The sequence below is a fragment of the Rousettus aegyptiacus genome, unplaced genomic scaffold (genome assembly GCF_014176215.1).
Source record: "Rousettus aegyptiacus isolate mRouAeg1 unplaced genomic scaffold, mRouAeg1.p scaffold_m13_p_10, whole genome shotgun sequence".
NCBI lineage: Eukaryota > Metazoa > Chordata > Mammalia > Chiroptera > Pteropodidae > Rousettus > Rousettus aegyptiacus.
In genome coordinates, this window is record NW_023416285.1 from 78,408,241 (window position 1) to 78,423,304 (window position 15,064).

At 38.8% G+C, this 15,064-nt stretch overlaps 1 protein-coding gene across 1 annotated transcript in view; it reads right to left on the reverse strand.

The window, feature by feature from the left end:
- Nucleotides 1-14,718, reverse strand: part of LOC107511567 (coiled-coil domain-containing protein 7-like) — a 256,029-nt gene extending 241,311 nt beyond the window's left edge. The window contains exons 1-7 of the mRNA XM_036226605.1: nucleotides 14,675-14,718; nucleotides 10,570-10,677; nucleotides 8,490-8,597; nucleotides 6,664-6,771; nucleotides 4,614-4,718; nucleotides 2,549-2,656; nucleotides 445-552 (exon numbers count right to left, since the gene is read on the reverse strand). Of these exons, the coding sequence (XP_036082498.1) occupies nucleotides 445-552; nucleotides 2,549-2,656; nucleotides 4,614-4,718; nucleotides 6,664-6,771; nucleotides 8,490-8,597; nucleotides 10,570-10,677; nucleotides 14,675-14,717 (688 nt within the window). The 5' untranslated portion in view covers nucleotide 14,718. The remainder of the gene's footprint in view (nucleotides 1-444; nucleotides 553-2,548; nucleotides 2,657-4,613; nucleotides 4,719-6,663; nucleotides 6,772-8,489; nucleotides 8,598-10,569; nucleotides 10,678-14,674) is intronic.
- Nucleotides 14,719-15,064: the final 346 nt, after the last annotated feature.

A 15,064-nucleotide genomic window follows, 5' to 3' on the forward strand; every position in this document is an offset into this window, starting at 1 on the left:
TCCTTGCTTAGTTTCCATGTTCTGACAGAATTTACTGCAGTTACGGTACTCTCTGGATGATGTCTAAAGAGTCAACTATCCTTCCTTCTCCTGAAAACCTGTTATCCACATTTGGTTGTTCAGCTTCTGATCTCTGTGATAGCTCTATTTTCCCCTTGGAGCCTACTGCAAAGAGACACTGACACAGGTCAGTCTGAAGCACATGTTCCTTTTGAACCAGTAATCTCTCAGGGTTGATTCAAATATGTACACCATTGAAATGACAATTATTGGTGTATTATTGCACTTGGTGAAGACTCAGCACATGAATCAGGGGTAAAAAAGAGTCTCAAGATCAGAGGTCTCAAACAAAATGTATGAAAAACTTGCTTTTGTTCTCTAGTTATCTTAGGATATTTACATTTTAAATCAATCTATGAACTCCTTTATAATATTTATACTTACCAATCAGTCCATCCCTTTGAGTCCCCTTTTTCTTGTCTTGAATTTGCATCTTTGACAGTGAGTCTTGAGGCTCAAGTACAACCTTTGAATCAGGTAGTTCTTCATCAGCTACATAAAGAAATCCATTTAGACCATTTAATAGAAAAGTCAGAAGTATTGTGAAATACTTATACTTTAAATATGTAGAAGTATGCGGCAAAGGTTTCTCTCAGTTTTATAGAGTTATAAAGGAAATATTCCAAACTCAGGCTGAGTTTCCTAGTGTGTCAAATGAGAGACATAACTCTAAGAGTGCTGAGGAAGCAATTTTCCACTTAATGCTTAAAGTTTACCAAGATAGAACCAAAAACCAATGGACTCTGCAAGCTGAGTCATACTCTATGACTCTTGTGAGCTCTAAGACCTGAAACTGATGGACAGTACATGTTCCCACAAGCTGTTGACACTCATTTCTTTAATGAAAAAAAATTTAAAGTTCTTCAGAATAACATTGCTCAGTGACCTGAAGAGATCTGACAGACTTGGGTAGGTTGCCTGCATGCTGAAAGAGGCAACGTTGTTTAACTTAGTGAGTGAGAAAGACATCTTTTAGCTGTATTACAAGAGATCTTTGGTATCAGAGTGTGCTGTATGTTGTCATTTGCCTAAAGAAATGGAGAAAAATAAGAAGGAATATAAAAGTTGCAAACCTAAGACCATCTCCGTCCTCTGCTGAGCACTTTTTTGGCTCCAACTGTTTTGGCTCGCATGAGGTGGGTGAGTTTCCATACTGAAAAACATGACGACAACCTTTCCAGACAGTGCAGTATCCCAGAGAGCCATTCTGGTGGCCTCTTTGGTCCTCAAAGACTGACAACAACAGATGGCAAGACTGTTGCAAAGGCTGAGATTCTATATTTGCTATTGTCAATCCTATGGTTGTAAAGGTCAATGAAACTTTCTTATAAGACATGTAAATCAATTTTGACTAAAGCATGTCCTAATTCACAAATTTCCAGGCGTGAACCATTTATTCCTGACCGCACAGAAGAGTGATGTAAAAATGACAATCATGTGTCCCCTACTGATGATGTGGGCAATGTTCTTAACAAAGACCTATGGATATGATTATCACACCATGGGGTCTCAAAGGAATAGATTGACAGTCTCTTACCCAAGTTACTCATGGTTAGATTATGTATGATGGAGGACTCAACATGTAACCTCAATTAAGATCCACAGGGTGGTGGTCACTATGAATAATAAGCAGTAGTCCCTCTACCTCTACCACTGAATCTTGACATGAATCAGAAAAAAAAACCATATATATTTACTTCAATCTTTGCATTCAAAAATAAATAACTCTAGGGGTTATATCCAGGCATTCGTGTCTGCAGTAGATCTAAAGAACTATGGCAGAGATAGAGATCGATGGGCATGTGGAAGAATTTTTCATTTCTTGTGCCATTTTGATATTGATGCACTAGGAACTATGCTCCCCACCATCTCTGGTACCAGGATGAATGGAAAGCATACAATGTTCTCTAGTTTGTGGTAACCACTATCAAAGGAAACTTCTTTCCAAGCCACCCTAACGTATATTCAATTGTTATTGCCTCCATTATTGAATGTATGTATTATTGGTACATACATACAATTGATGTTTTATGCATAAAACACATCACTTGCATTAGCTCCCAGGTTCTGACAGATTTTGCTGCAGTTACAGTATGCTCTGGAAGATCTTCAAAGGGACCTCTATCCTACATTCTCCTGAAGCACTCTCATCCCCATTTGGTTGTTGGCTTTTGGTTTTTGTGATTGCTCTGTTCACCCATTGGATTCTATTGCAAGAAACACTGACATAGGTCAGACTGAAACACTTATTTCTTTTGGACCAATAATCTCTCCGGGTTGGCTGAAATGTACACACTTTTGGTGAGAAAATTATCGGAGGGTTATTCTCTTTGTTGAAGATTAAGCACATAAATCATGGGTGTAAAATAGTCTCAGAATCAAGGGATTCAAAAAAATGTATCAATAACTTTGCATTAATTCTTTACTTCACTTAGGATATTCACATTTTAAATTAAACTATGATATCATTTATCATATTTATACTTACGAATCAGTCTATCCCTTTGAGTCCCCTTTTTCCTGTTTTGCATTTGGACCTTTGACACTGACTCTTGAGGCTCAAGTCCAACCTTTGAATCAGGTATGTCTTCATCAACTATATAAACAAATCCATTTAGACCACTTAATAGAAAAATGAGAAGTGAAATACTTATACTTTAAATTTGGACAAGTATGAAGTAAAAATTTCTCTCAGTATCAAAGATGTACATAGTATATATACCAAATTTTAGCTGAAAATCCCTGGTGAGTCAAATGAGAGATCTAACTCTAAGAGAGCTAAAGAAGCAATTCCGTAGTTAATGCTTAGAGTTCACCAAGATGGGACCAAAAGCCAGTAGACTCTGTAAGCTGGGTCTTACATTATGTCCCTTGTGAGCTCTAAGTTCAGAAACTGATGGACAGCACATATCCCCCGAAGTTGTTGACACTCATGCTTTTAATGAAAGAGAATGTAAGGACCTTTGGAATTACATTGCTCAGTGACCTGAAGAGATTTGAGACTTAGGTACATTGCCTGCTAATAAAAGAGGCAACCTTCTTAAACTAATGAGTAAGAACGACATCTTGTGAGCTACATTACAAGAGATCTTTGAATTCAGAGTGTGCTGACAGTGACTATTTTGTCTAAAGAAGGGGAAGACAATAATTAAAAAAATATAAAAGGATGCAAACACCAAGATCATCTGCATCCTCCACTGAGCTTTCTTTGGGCTCCAACAATTTGGCCCGCACATGGTGAGTTTTCAGACTGAAAAACATAGATGAATACTTTTTCAGAAAGTACAGTGGCCCAGCAAGCCACTCTGGAGTCCTCTTTGGTCCACACAATACTAACAACAACAGATGGCAAAGTCTGTTGCAAAGACTCAGATATCTGGATCTGCTTTTGTCAATCTCACAATTCTAGAGGTCAACGAAACTTTCTTCAGAGAAGTATCAATTGGTTTTGACAAAATCAGGTCTTTATTCACAAATTTCCAGGCAAGCACCATTGACTCCTGCCTGGACAAAGAGTGATGTAAAACTGGTAATCATATGCCCCCTACTGATGATGTGGGCAATGGAAAAAATATGGATCTGATTACCACTCCATGCGGTCTCAAAGGGATAGATTGATAGTCTTCACCAATGTACTGATGTTTAGATTATGGACCATGGAAGACGCAACATGTAGCCCCAACTATGGTGCTCAGGGCGCTGGTCATTATGAATAATAAGCGCTAGACCATCTACCTCCACCATTGAATCTTGACATGAATCTGAGCAACACATATACTTTTATTCCAATTCTAGTTTTCAAAAATAAATAAGACTAAGGGTTATACCTCGGCAGCCATGCCTCCAATAATATGAGGAACTATAACAAAATGGAGATGACAGAATGTTGCATTTCTTGGGCTTTTTTAATATTGAAGCACTGAAAACTGTGATCCCCACTATACCTGGTACAAGGATGAAAGCCTAACATATAATGTTATCTGATTTGGGGCCACCACTACAAAGAGAAAATTTTTTCCAAGCCAGTCTAAGGTAGATTCAATTGTTATTGCCTCTACCTTTGAATGTATGTACTATTGGCCTACACGTACTATGTATACGACACATCACTCGCATTAATTTGAAGGTTCTGACAGAATTTGCTGCAGTCACGGCATGCTCTGGAGGATCTCCAAAAGGACGTCCATCCTGCCTGCACCTGGAACCCTCTAATTCGCATTTCATTGTTGAGATCTGGTCACTGTGATAACTCTAATTAGCCCTTGGATTCTACTGGAAAGAGACACTAACACAGGTCAGTTGAAATACGTCTTTCTTTTGAACGAGTAATCTCCTAGGGTTAGCTGAAACGTACACACCTTTAATGAGACAATTATTGGTGGATTATTTTCCTTGGTGAAGCCTAAGCTCATGAATCATGTACATAAAACAGTCTCAGGGACAGAACCCTCAAAAACAAAATGTATGAAAAATTTTGCTTTTGTTCTTTAGTTATCTTAGGATATTCACATTTTAAATCAAACTATGAACTCATTTATCATATTTATACTTACAAATCAGTTCATCCCATTGAGTCACCTTTCTCCTGTCTTGAATTTGGATCTTTGACAGTGACTGTTGTATCTCAAGCACAGCCTTTAAATCAGGAACTTCATCAGCTATGTAAAGAAATCCATTTAGACCACTTAATAGAAAAATCAGAAGTATTGTGAAATACCAAAACTTTAAATTTGTACAAGTAGGCAGTAAAAGTTTCTCTTAATTTCATAGAGTTATATGGTATTTATTCCCCACTCTGGCTGACTTTCCCTGCTAAGTTAAAAGAGAGAGGTAAGGAAGTATTTCCCTTGTTAATGCTTACAGTTCACCAAGATGGGACCAAATGCCAGCAGACTCTGCACCTGGGTCATACTCTATGACTCTTGTGGCTTTAAGTCCTGAAACTGATGGAGAGCAGATGTCCACACTAGCTTTGACACTCATGCCTTTAACAAAAGAGAATGTAAAATCCTTTGGAATTACATTGCTCAGTGACCTAAAGAGATCTGAAAGACTTGGATTGCTTGCCTGCATGATGAAAGAGGCAACCTTGTTGAAATTAGTGAGTGATAATGACATCTTGTGAGCTGTATTACAAGGTACCTTCGATTTCAGGGTGTGCTAACAGTGGCCACTTTGCCTAAAGAAGTGGAGGAAAACAGTAAGGAATATAAAAGGATGCAAACATAAGACAATCTCCATCTCAGCTGAGCACTATTTGGGCTCCACATGAGATGGGTAAGTTTCCTCACTGAAAACCATGGATGATTACCTTTCCAGACACTCGGTATCTTGGTGAACCATCCTGGTGGGCTCATCCCTGCACATGGGACTGAGAACTATAAACGGCAAGACTGTTGCAATGACTCAGCATTCTAGATCTGCTTTTGTCAAACTTATGGTTGTAGAGGTCAATGAAACTTTCTCATAAGACGTATCAATTGGTTTTGACAAAATAAGATCTTAATTCATAAATTTCCAGGCATGTACCATTGACTCCTGCCCACTCAGAAGAGTGATGTAAAAGTAATAATCATGTGCCCCCTACTGATGACATGGGCAATGGTCTTACCAAAGACCTATGGGTCTGATAACCATGAAATGGGGTCTCAAGGAATAGATTGATAGCCTCTTCACCAAAGTATTTATGGTCAGATTATGGACAATAAAGGACTCAACATGTAACCTCAACTAAGATCCACAAGGTGATGATCACTATGAATAATAAGCTACCTCTACCACAGAATCTTGATATAAATCAGAGAAACCCATATACATTTACCCAATCTTGTCTTTCAAAAATAAATAAGACTGGGGGTTATACCCAGGCTGGCATGTCTGCAGTACATATGAGAAACTATGGCAAAGATAGAGATCAATTGGCACGTGAGAGAATGTTGCATTTCTTGGAACATTTTAATACTGAATTACTGTGAACTGTGATACCCACAGCAGCTGGTTGCAGAATGAAGGGCAAATATATAATGTTTACTGCTTCACAGGCACCACTACCAAGAGAAAATTTTTTCCAAGCCAGCCTAAAGTAGATTCAATTCTTATTGCCTCCACTGTTGAATGTATGTATTATTGGCATATGGATATATTACACATAAGACACATTACTCGCATTAACTCCCAGGTTCTGACAGAATTTGCTGTAGTTACAGTATGCTGTAGAGTAACTCCAAAGGGACATCTATCTTGCTTTCACCTGGAACCCTCTTGTCCGCATTTGGTTGTTGAGCTTCTGATCTCTGCGATAGCTCTATTTACCCCTGCGAGCCTATTGCGAGGAGACACTGACACAAGTCAATCAGAGGCACATGTTTCTTTTGGACCAGAATTCTCCTAGCGTTAGCTGAAATGTACACACCTTTGATGAGACCATTATTAGCCAGTTATTGCCTTTGTAGAAGATTAGGCACATGATTCATAGGTATAAAACTGTCTCATGATCAGAGACCTCAAACAAAATGTCTGAAAAATTTGCTTTTCTTCTCTAGTTATCTTAGGATATTCAAATTTTAAATCAAACTATGAACTTATTTTTCATATTTAACTTACGAATCAGTATGTCCCATTGAGTCTCCTTTTTCTTGTCTTGAAGTTGCATCTTTGACACTGACTCTTGAGGATCAAGAACAACCTTTGAATCAGGTACTTCTTCATCAGCTATATAAAGAAATCCATTTATTTCACTTAATAGAAAAATCAGAAGTATTGTAAAATATCTATACTTTGAATTTGGACAAGGAGGCAGGAAAAGTTTCTCTCAATTTCATACAGTTATATAGTATATATTTCCCACTCTGACTGAATTTCCCTGGTGAGTCAAATGAGAGAGCTAACTCTAAGAGGGCCAAGGAAGCAATTTCCTAGTTAATGCTTACAGTTCACAGAGATGAGCCCAAAAGCCAGTGGACTCTGCACCTGGGTCACACACTATGTATCCTGTGAGCTCTAAGTCTGGAAACTGATGGACAGCACATATTCCCTCAAGTTGTTGACATGCATGCATTTAATGAAAGAGAATGTAAAATCCTTTAGAATCACATTGCTCTGTGACCTAAAGAGACCTGACAGACTTGGGTACATTGCCTGCATAATGAAAAGGGCAACCTTGTTAAACTTAGGGAGTGAGAATGACATTTCATGAGCTATATTGCAAGAATCCTTTGATTTCAGAGTGTGCTGCCTGTGGCCATTTTGCATAAAGAACGGGAGGACAATAATAAGGAACATAAAAGGATGCAAACACCAAGACCATCTCCATCCTCCACTGAGCTCTTTTTAGGCTCCAACAGTATGGGCCCACCTGTCGTGAGTTTCCACACAGAGAAACATGGATGACTACTTTTTCAGAAAGTGCAGTGAGCCACTCTAGAGTCCTCTTCAGACCACATGGGACTGAGAACAGATGGCAAGACCTTTGCAAAAAACTCAGATAGTTGGGGCTACATGTTGACTCTTCCTGGGCCATGGAAGAGTCAACATGTAGCCCCAACTATGGTGCTCAGGGTGCTGGTCACTATGAATAATAAGTACTAGTCCCTCTACCTCCCCACTGAATCTTGATATGAATCAGAGCAATGCATATACATTTACCCCAATTCTAGCTTTAAAAAATAAATGAGACTAGGGGTTATACCCCAGCAGCCATGCCTCCAATAGATATGCGGAACTGTGGCAAAGATAGAGACCAACAGGCAGGTGAAAGAATCTTGCACTTCTTGGGCCTTTTTGATATTGATGCACTGGGAACTGTGATCTCCACCATCCATGGTACCAGGATAAAGTGCCAATATATAATGTTCTCTGGTTTGTGGCCACCACTACTAAGAGCGTATATTTTCTAAGCCAGCCTAAGCTAGATTCAATTGTTATTGCCTCTATTATTGAATGCATGAATTAATGGCATATAGGTGTATTATGTGTAAGACACATCACTTGTATTAACTCTCATGTTCTGATAGAATTTGCTGAAGTTATGGTATGCCCTGCAGGATCTCCAAACGGACATCCATCCTGCCTTCACCTGGAGCCCTCTCATCCCCATTTGGTTGTTGAACTTCTGGTATCTGTGAAAACTCTGTTCACCCATTGGAGCCTATTGCAAAGACACAGTAACACAGTCCAGTGTGAAGAACCCATTTCTTTTGGATCATTAATCTCCTAATGTTGCCTAAAATTTACCTTCTTTTGATGAGACAATTATTGGCAAGTTATTGCCCTTGGTGATGACTAAGCACATGAATGATAGGTGTAAAATAGTCTCAAGATCAGAGATTTCAAAGAAGATATATGAAATACTTTCCTTTTGTTCTCTACTAGTATTAGGATATTCACATTGTGAATCAAATTATGAACTCATTTATCTTATTTATACTTACGGGTCATTTCATCCCTTTGAGTCCCCTTTTTCTTGTCTTGAATTTGCATCTTTGACACTGACCCTTGAGGCTCAAGCACAACCTTTGAATCAGGTCCTTCTTCATGATCTACATAAAGAAATCCATTTAGACTATTTAACAGAAAAATCAGAAGTATTGTGAAATATCTATACTTTAAATTTGGACAAGTATGAAGCAAAAGTTTCTCTCGGTTTCATTGAGTTATATATATTCCAAACTCTGGCTGAGTTTCCTAGTTAGTCAAATGAGTGACCTAACTCTAAGAGAGCTAAGGAAACAAGTCCCTAGTTAATGCTATGGTTCTCAGTAATGGGACCAAATGCCATAGGTCCTGCAAGCTGGTCATACTCTATGACTCTTGTGATCTCTATGTCAAGATACTGATGGATAGGACATATCCCCACAAGATGTTGGGACTCATATCTTTAATGAAAGAGAATGTAAAGGCCTTTGGCCTCACATTGCGCAATGACCTGAGAGACCTTAGAGACTTGGGTAGGTTACCTGCATGAGGAACAAGGCAACCTTGTTAAACTTAGTGAGTGAGAATGACATTTCATGAGCTATATTACAAGAGACATTTGATTTTACAGTGTGCTGACAGTAGCCATTTTGCCTAAAAAAGTGGATGACAATAATAAGGAATATAAAAGGATGCAAAAACTAAGATTATCTCCGTCCTCTGCTAAGCTGTATTTGGACTCCAACAGTTTTGGCCCACACATGGTGAGTTTTCACACTGAAAACCTGGATGACTATTTTTCCAGAAAGTGCAGTGTCCCAGCAAGCCACTCTGGAGTCCTCTTCAGTATACATGGGACTGAGAACAACAGATGGAAAGAGTGTTGCAAAGACTCAGATATCTAGATCTGCTTTTGTCAATTCTATGGTTATATATATATATCAATGAAACTTTCTCATAAGACATTTCAACTGGTTTTGACAAAATCAGATCTTAATTCACAAATTTCCAGGCATGCACCATTGATTGACTCCTTCCTGGACAGAAGAGTGATATAAAAACAGTAAATACGTGTCCCTCCTGATTATGTGGGCAATTGAAAAAATTATGGCTCTGATTACCACACAATGTGGTCTCAAAGGGATAGATTGATAGTCTCTTCACCAAGGTACTCATGGTCACATTACGGACCCTGGAGGATTCAACGTATAGCCCCAAATAGAGTCCTCAGGGTCGTGATCACTATGAATAATAAGTGCTAGTCCCTCTGCCTCTACCACTGAGTCTTGATATGAATCAGAGAAACTCATATATATTTACCCAATCCCAGCTTTCAAAAGTAAATAAGACTAGGGTTTATACCTAGGCAGCCATGTCTCCAGTAGATATTAGGACCTATGTCAAAGAGATCAATGGGCATGGGGGAGAATGTAGCATTTCTTGGGCCATTTTTATTGATTTACTGCAAATTGTGATCTCCACAAGCCCTGGCACTGGGAATAAGGGCAACTATATAATGTTCTCTGGTTTGGGGCCAGCACTGCCAAGAGAAAATTTTTTCTAAGCCAGCCTAAGGAAGAATCAATTATTATTGCCTCTATTACTGAGTATACGTATTATTGGTATATAGATGTATTATCTATAAGACACATCACTCGCATTAACTCCCGGGTTCTGACAGAATATCCTTCAGTTACAGTATGCTCTGCAGGATCTCCAAATGGACATCCATTCTGCCATAACCTGGAGCCCTCTCATCCCCATTTGGTTGTTGAGCTTCTAGTCTCTGTGAAAGCTCTGTTCACCCATTGGAGCCTACCACAAGGAGCACTGACACAGGTCATTCAGAGGCACCTGTTTCTTTTGGGCCAGTTATCTTGCAGGGTTGACTGTAAGGTACACACCTCTTACGAGACAATCATTGGCCTGTTATTGCCCTTGGTGAAGACAAAGCACATGAATCATGGATATAAAACAGTCTCAGGATCAAATAATTCAAATAAAAGGTATGAAAAACTTTGCTTTTGTTCTCTAGTTATCTTAGAATATTCTCATTTTAAATCAACATATGAACTCATTTATCATATTTAGACTTACAACTAAGTCTGCCCCTTCGAGTCCTTTTATTCTTTTCTTGCATTTGAGTCTTTGTCATTGGCTCTTGAGTCTTAGGCAAAACCTTTGAATCAGGTACTTCTTCGTGAGCTAAATTAAGAAATGCATTTAGTCCACTAAATATTAAAATCAGAAGTATTGGGAAATACCTATACTTTAAATTTGTACATGTATGCAGCAAAAGTCTCACTCAATTTCGTAGTTATATAGTATATATTCCAAGCTATGGCTGAGTTTCCCTGGTGAGTCAAATGAGAGACCTAACTCTAAGAAAGCTAAAGAAGCAATTCCCTCGTTAATGCTTACAGTTCTCGGAGATGGGACCAAAAGCCATTGGCCCTTGCCAGTGTGTTATACTCTATGACTCTTGTGAGCTCTATATCCTCACACTGATGGACACCAAATATCCCCAAAGCATTGAGACTAAAGCCTTTAATGAGAAAGAATGTAAAGGCCTTTGGAATCATACTTCTCCATACGGAAAGAAACCATAGAAACTTGGGTGGGTTGCCTGCATGATGAAAGAGACAACCTTGTTTAACTTAGTAAGTATGAATGACATCTTGTGAGCTATATTGCAACGGACCTCAGATTTCAGAGTGTGCTGACAGTAGCTACTTTCCCTAAAGAGGAAGAAAATCATAAGGAATATAAAAAGATCCAAAAACCAAGACCGTATCTGTCCTCAGCACTGCACTTACTTGATCTCCAACAGTTTTACCCACCTTTGGTAAGTTTCCACATTGAAATGACTACCTTTCCAGACAGTCAGTATCTTGGTGAACCACCCTGGTGGGCTCATCCCTGCACATGGGACTGAGAACTATAAACGGCAAGACTGTTGCAATGACTCAGCATTCTAGATCTGCTTTTGTCAAACTTATGGTTGTAGAGGTCAATGAAACTTTCTCATAAGACGTATCAATTGGTTTTGACAAAATAAGATCTTAATTCATAAATTTCCAGGCATGTACCATTGACTCCTCCCCACTCAGAAGAGTGATGTAAAAGTAATAATCATGTGCCCCCCACTGATGATGTGGGCAATGGCCTTACCAAAAACCTGTGGATCTGATTACCACAGAATGGCATCTGAAAGGAATAGATTAATCATCTCTTTACCAAGGTAGTCATGTTCAAATTATAGACCATGGAGGACTCAACATGTAGCCCCAAATAGGGTCCACAGGGTGGTGATCTCCATGAATAATAAGCTCTAGTCCCTCTATCTCTGCCACTGAATATGAATCATAGAAACCCATAAACATTTATCCCAATCTCAACTTTCAAAAATAAATAAGACTAGGGGTTATATTCAGGCAGCCATGTCTCCAGTAGACATTAAGAACTACGGCAAAGATAGAGATCAATGGGCATGTGGAAGAATGTTGAATTTCTTGAGCCTTTTTTATATTAGTGCACTGTGAACTGTGATCCGCAAGCCCTGGCCATAGGATAAAGGGCAAACATATAATGTTCTTTGATTTGGGGCCACTGCCCCCAAGAAAAAACTTTTTCAAAGCCAGCCAAAGGTAGATTCAATTGTTATTGCCTCTATTAGTGAATGTATGTATTATTGGCATATAGATGTACTATGTATGACAGGTCGCTAGCATTAACTCCCAGATTCTGGTAGATTTGCTGCAGTTAGGGTATGCTTTAGAGGTTCTCCAAAGGGACATCCATCCTGCCTTCACCTGGACACCTGTCATCTCCATTTGGTTGTTAAGCTTCTGGTCTCTGTGATAGCATTGTTTCTCCATTGGACCCTATTTAAAGACACACTTACACAGGTCAGTCAGAGGCACTTGTTTTGTTTGGCCCCATTTTCTCTGAGGGTTGGCTAAAAGGTACCTTTTATGAGGTAATTATAAGCCAGTTAATGCCCTTGGTGAAGACTAAGCAAATGAATCACGGGTATAAAACAGTCTCAGGATAAGAAGATTGAAACAAAATGGATCAAAATCTTTGCTTTTGTTCTCTAGTTATCTTGGGATATTCACTTTTTAAATCAACATACGAACTCATTTATCATATTTAGACTTACAACTAAGTCTGCCCCTTCGAGTCCTTTTATTCTTTTCTTGCATTTGAGTCTTGGACACTGGCTCTTGAGTCTCAAGCACAACCTTTGAATCAGGTACTTCTTCATGAGCTACATAAAGAAATCCATTTATTCCACTACATAGAAAGATTAGATATTATCAAATATCAATAATCTAAATTTGTACAAGTATTCAGCAAAAGTTTCTCTCAATTTTGCACAATTATATAGTATACATTCCAAACTCTGGCTGAGTTTCCTGGTGAGTAAAATGAGAAGCCTAACTCGAAGAGAGTTAGGAACCAAAAGCCAGCGAACTCTGCAAGCTGAGTCAAACTCTATGACTCTTGTGAGCTCTAAGACCTTAAACCGATGGACAGTACATGTCCCCACTAGCTGTTGAGACTCATGCCTTTAATAAAGAGAATGTAAAAGCCATTGTAATCGCATTGCTCAGTGACCTGAAGAGACCTTAGAGACTTGGGTAGGTTGCCTGCATGATGAAAGAGGCAACATGTTTAAACTTCGTGAGTGAGAATGACATCTTGTGAGCTACTATACAAGAGACTTCTGATTTCAGAATGTGCTGACAGTGGTCACTTTGCTTAAGAAGGGGAGGAAAATAGTAAGGAATATAAAAGGATGCAAACCTAAGACTATCTCCATCCTCAGCTGAGCACTATTTGGGCTCCAACAGTTTTGACCCACATAAAGTGGGTGAGTTCCACACTGAAAAACATGGATGACTACCTTTCCAGACAATGCAGTATCCTGGAGAGCCATTCTGGTGGCCTCTTCTGTGAAAAAGGGATTGAGAACAACCGATGGCTGGACTGTTGCAAATACTCAGAATTCTAAATCTGCTTTTGTCAGTCCTATGGTGGTAGAAGTCAATGAAACTTTCTCATAAGACACTTCAATCGGTTTTGACAAAATCAGATCTTAACTTAAAATAACCAGGTATGCACCATTGACTTCTGCTTGGATAAATGAGTGATGTAAAAATGATAATCATGTGTCCCCTTGCTGATGATGTGGGCAATGGTCTTACCAAAGACCTATAGGTCTGTTTACCACACAATGGGGTTTCAAAGGAATAGATTGATAGTCTTTTCACCAAGATACTTATGGTCAGATTATGGACCATGGAGGACTCAACATGGAACCACAACTAAGATCCACAGGGTGATGGTCACTATGAATAATAAGCTACCTCTACCACAGAATTTTGATATGAGTCAGAGAAACCCATATACATTTACCCAATCTTAGCTTTCAAAAATAATAAGACTAGGGGTTATATCCAGGCAGCCGTGTCTGCAGTAGATAGGAGGAACTATAGAAAAGATAGAAATCAATTGGCATATGAGAAAATGTTGCATTACTTCGGACATTTTGATACTGATTTACTGTGAACTTTGATCCCCACAAACACCGGCATCAGGATGAAGGGAAAACATACACTGTTCTCTGGTTTGGGGCCACCACCGCCAAGAGAAACTTTTTTGCAAGCCAGCCTAAGGTAGATTCAATGGTTATTACCTCTACTAATAAATGTATGTATTATTGGCATATAGATGTATTATGTATAAGACACATCACTCACATTAACTCCCATGTTCTGACAGAATTTGCTGCAGTTACAGTATGCTCTGGAAGATCTCCAACGGACATTCCAAACTGCCTTCACCTAGATGCCTCTAATCCCCATTTTGTTGTTGAGCTTCTGTATATGTAAGAGCTCTGTTTACCCATTGGAGCCTATTGCAAAGAGACACTGATACATATCAGTCAGAGGCACTCATTTCTTTTGGGCTAATTATATCCATGTGTTAGCTAAAAGTACGTACATTTTATGAGACAATTATTGGTCTGTTATTGCTCTTGGTAAAGATTAAGCACATGAATTATGGGTATAAAACAGTCTCAGGATAAGAAGATTAAAACAAAATGGATCAAAACCTTTGCTTTTGTTCTCTAGTTATCTTAGGATATTCATTTTTTAAATCAACATACGAACTCATTTATCATATTTAGACTTACGACTCAGTCTGTCCCTTCGAGTTCTTTTATTCTTTTTTTGCATTTGAGTCTTGGACACTGGCTCTTGAGTCTCAAGCACGACCTTTGAATCAGGTACTTCTTCATGAGCTACATAAAGAAATCCATTTATTCCACTACATAGAAAGATCAGATATTATCAAATACCAATAATCTAAATTTGTACAAGTATTCAGCAGAAGTTTCTCTCAATTTTGCACAATTATATAGTATATATTCCAAACTCTGGCTGAGTTTCCTGGTGAGTCGAATGAGAAGCCTAACTCAAAGAGAGCTAAGGAAGCAATTCCCTGGTTAATGCTTACAGTTTATAGAGATGAAACCAAAAGCCAGCGAACTCTGCAAGCTGAGTCAAACTCTATAACTCTTGTG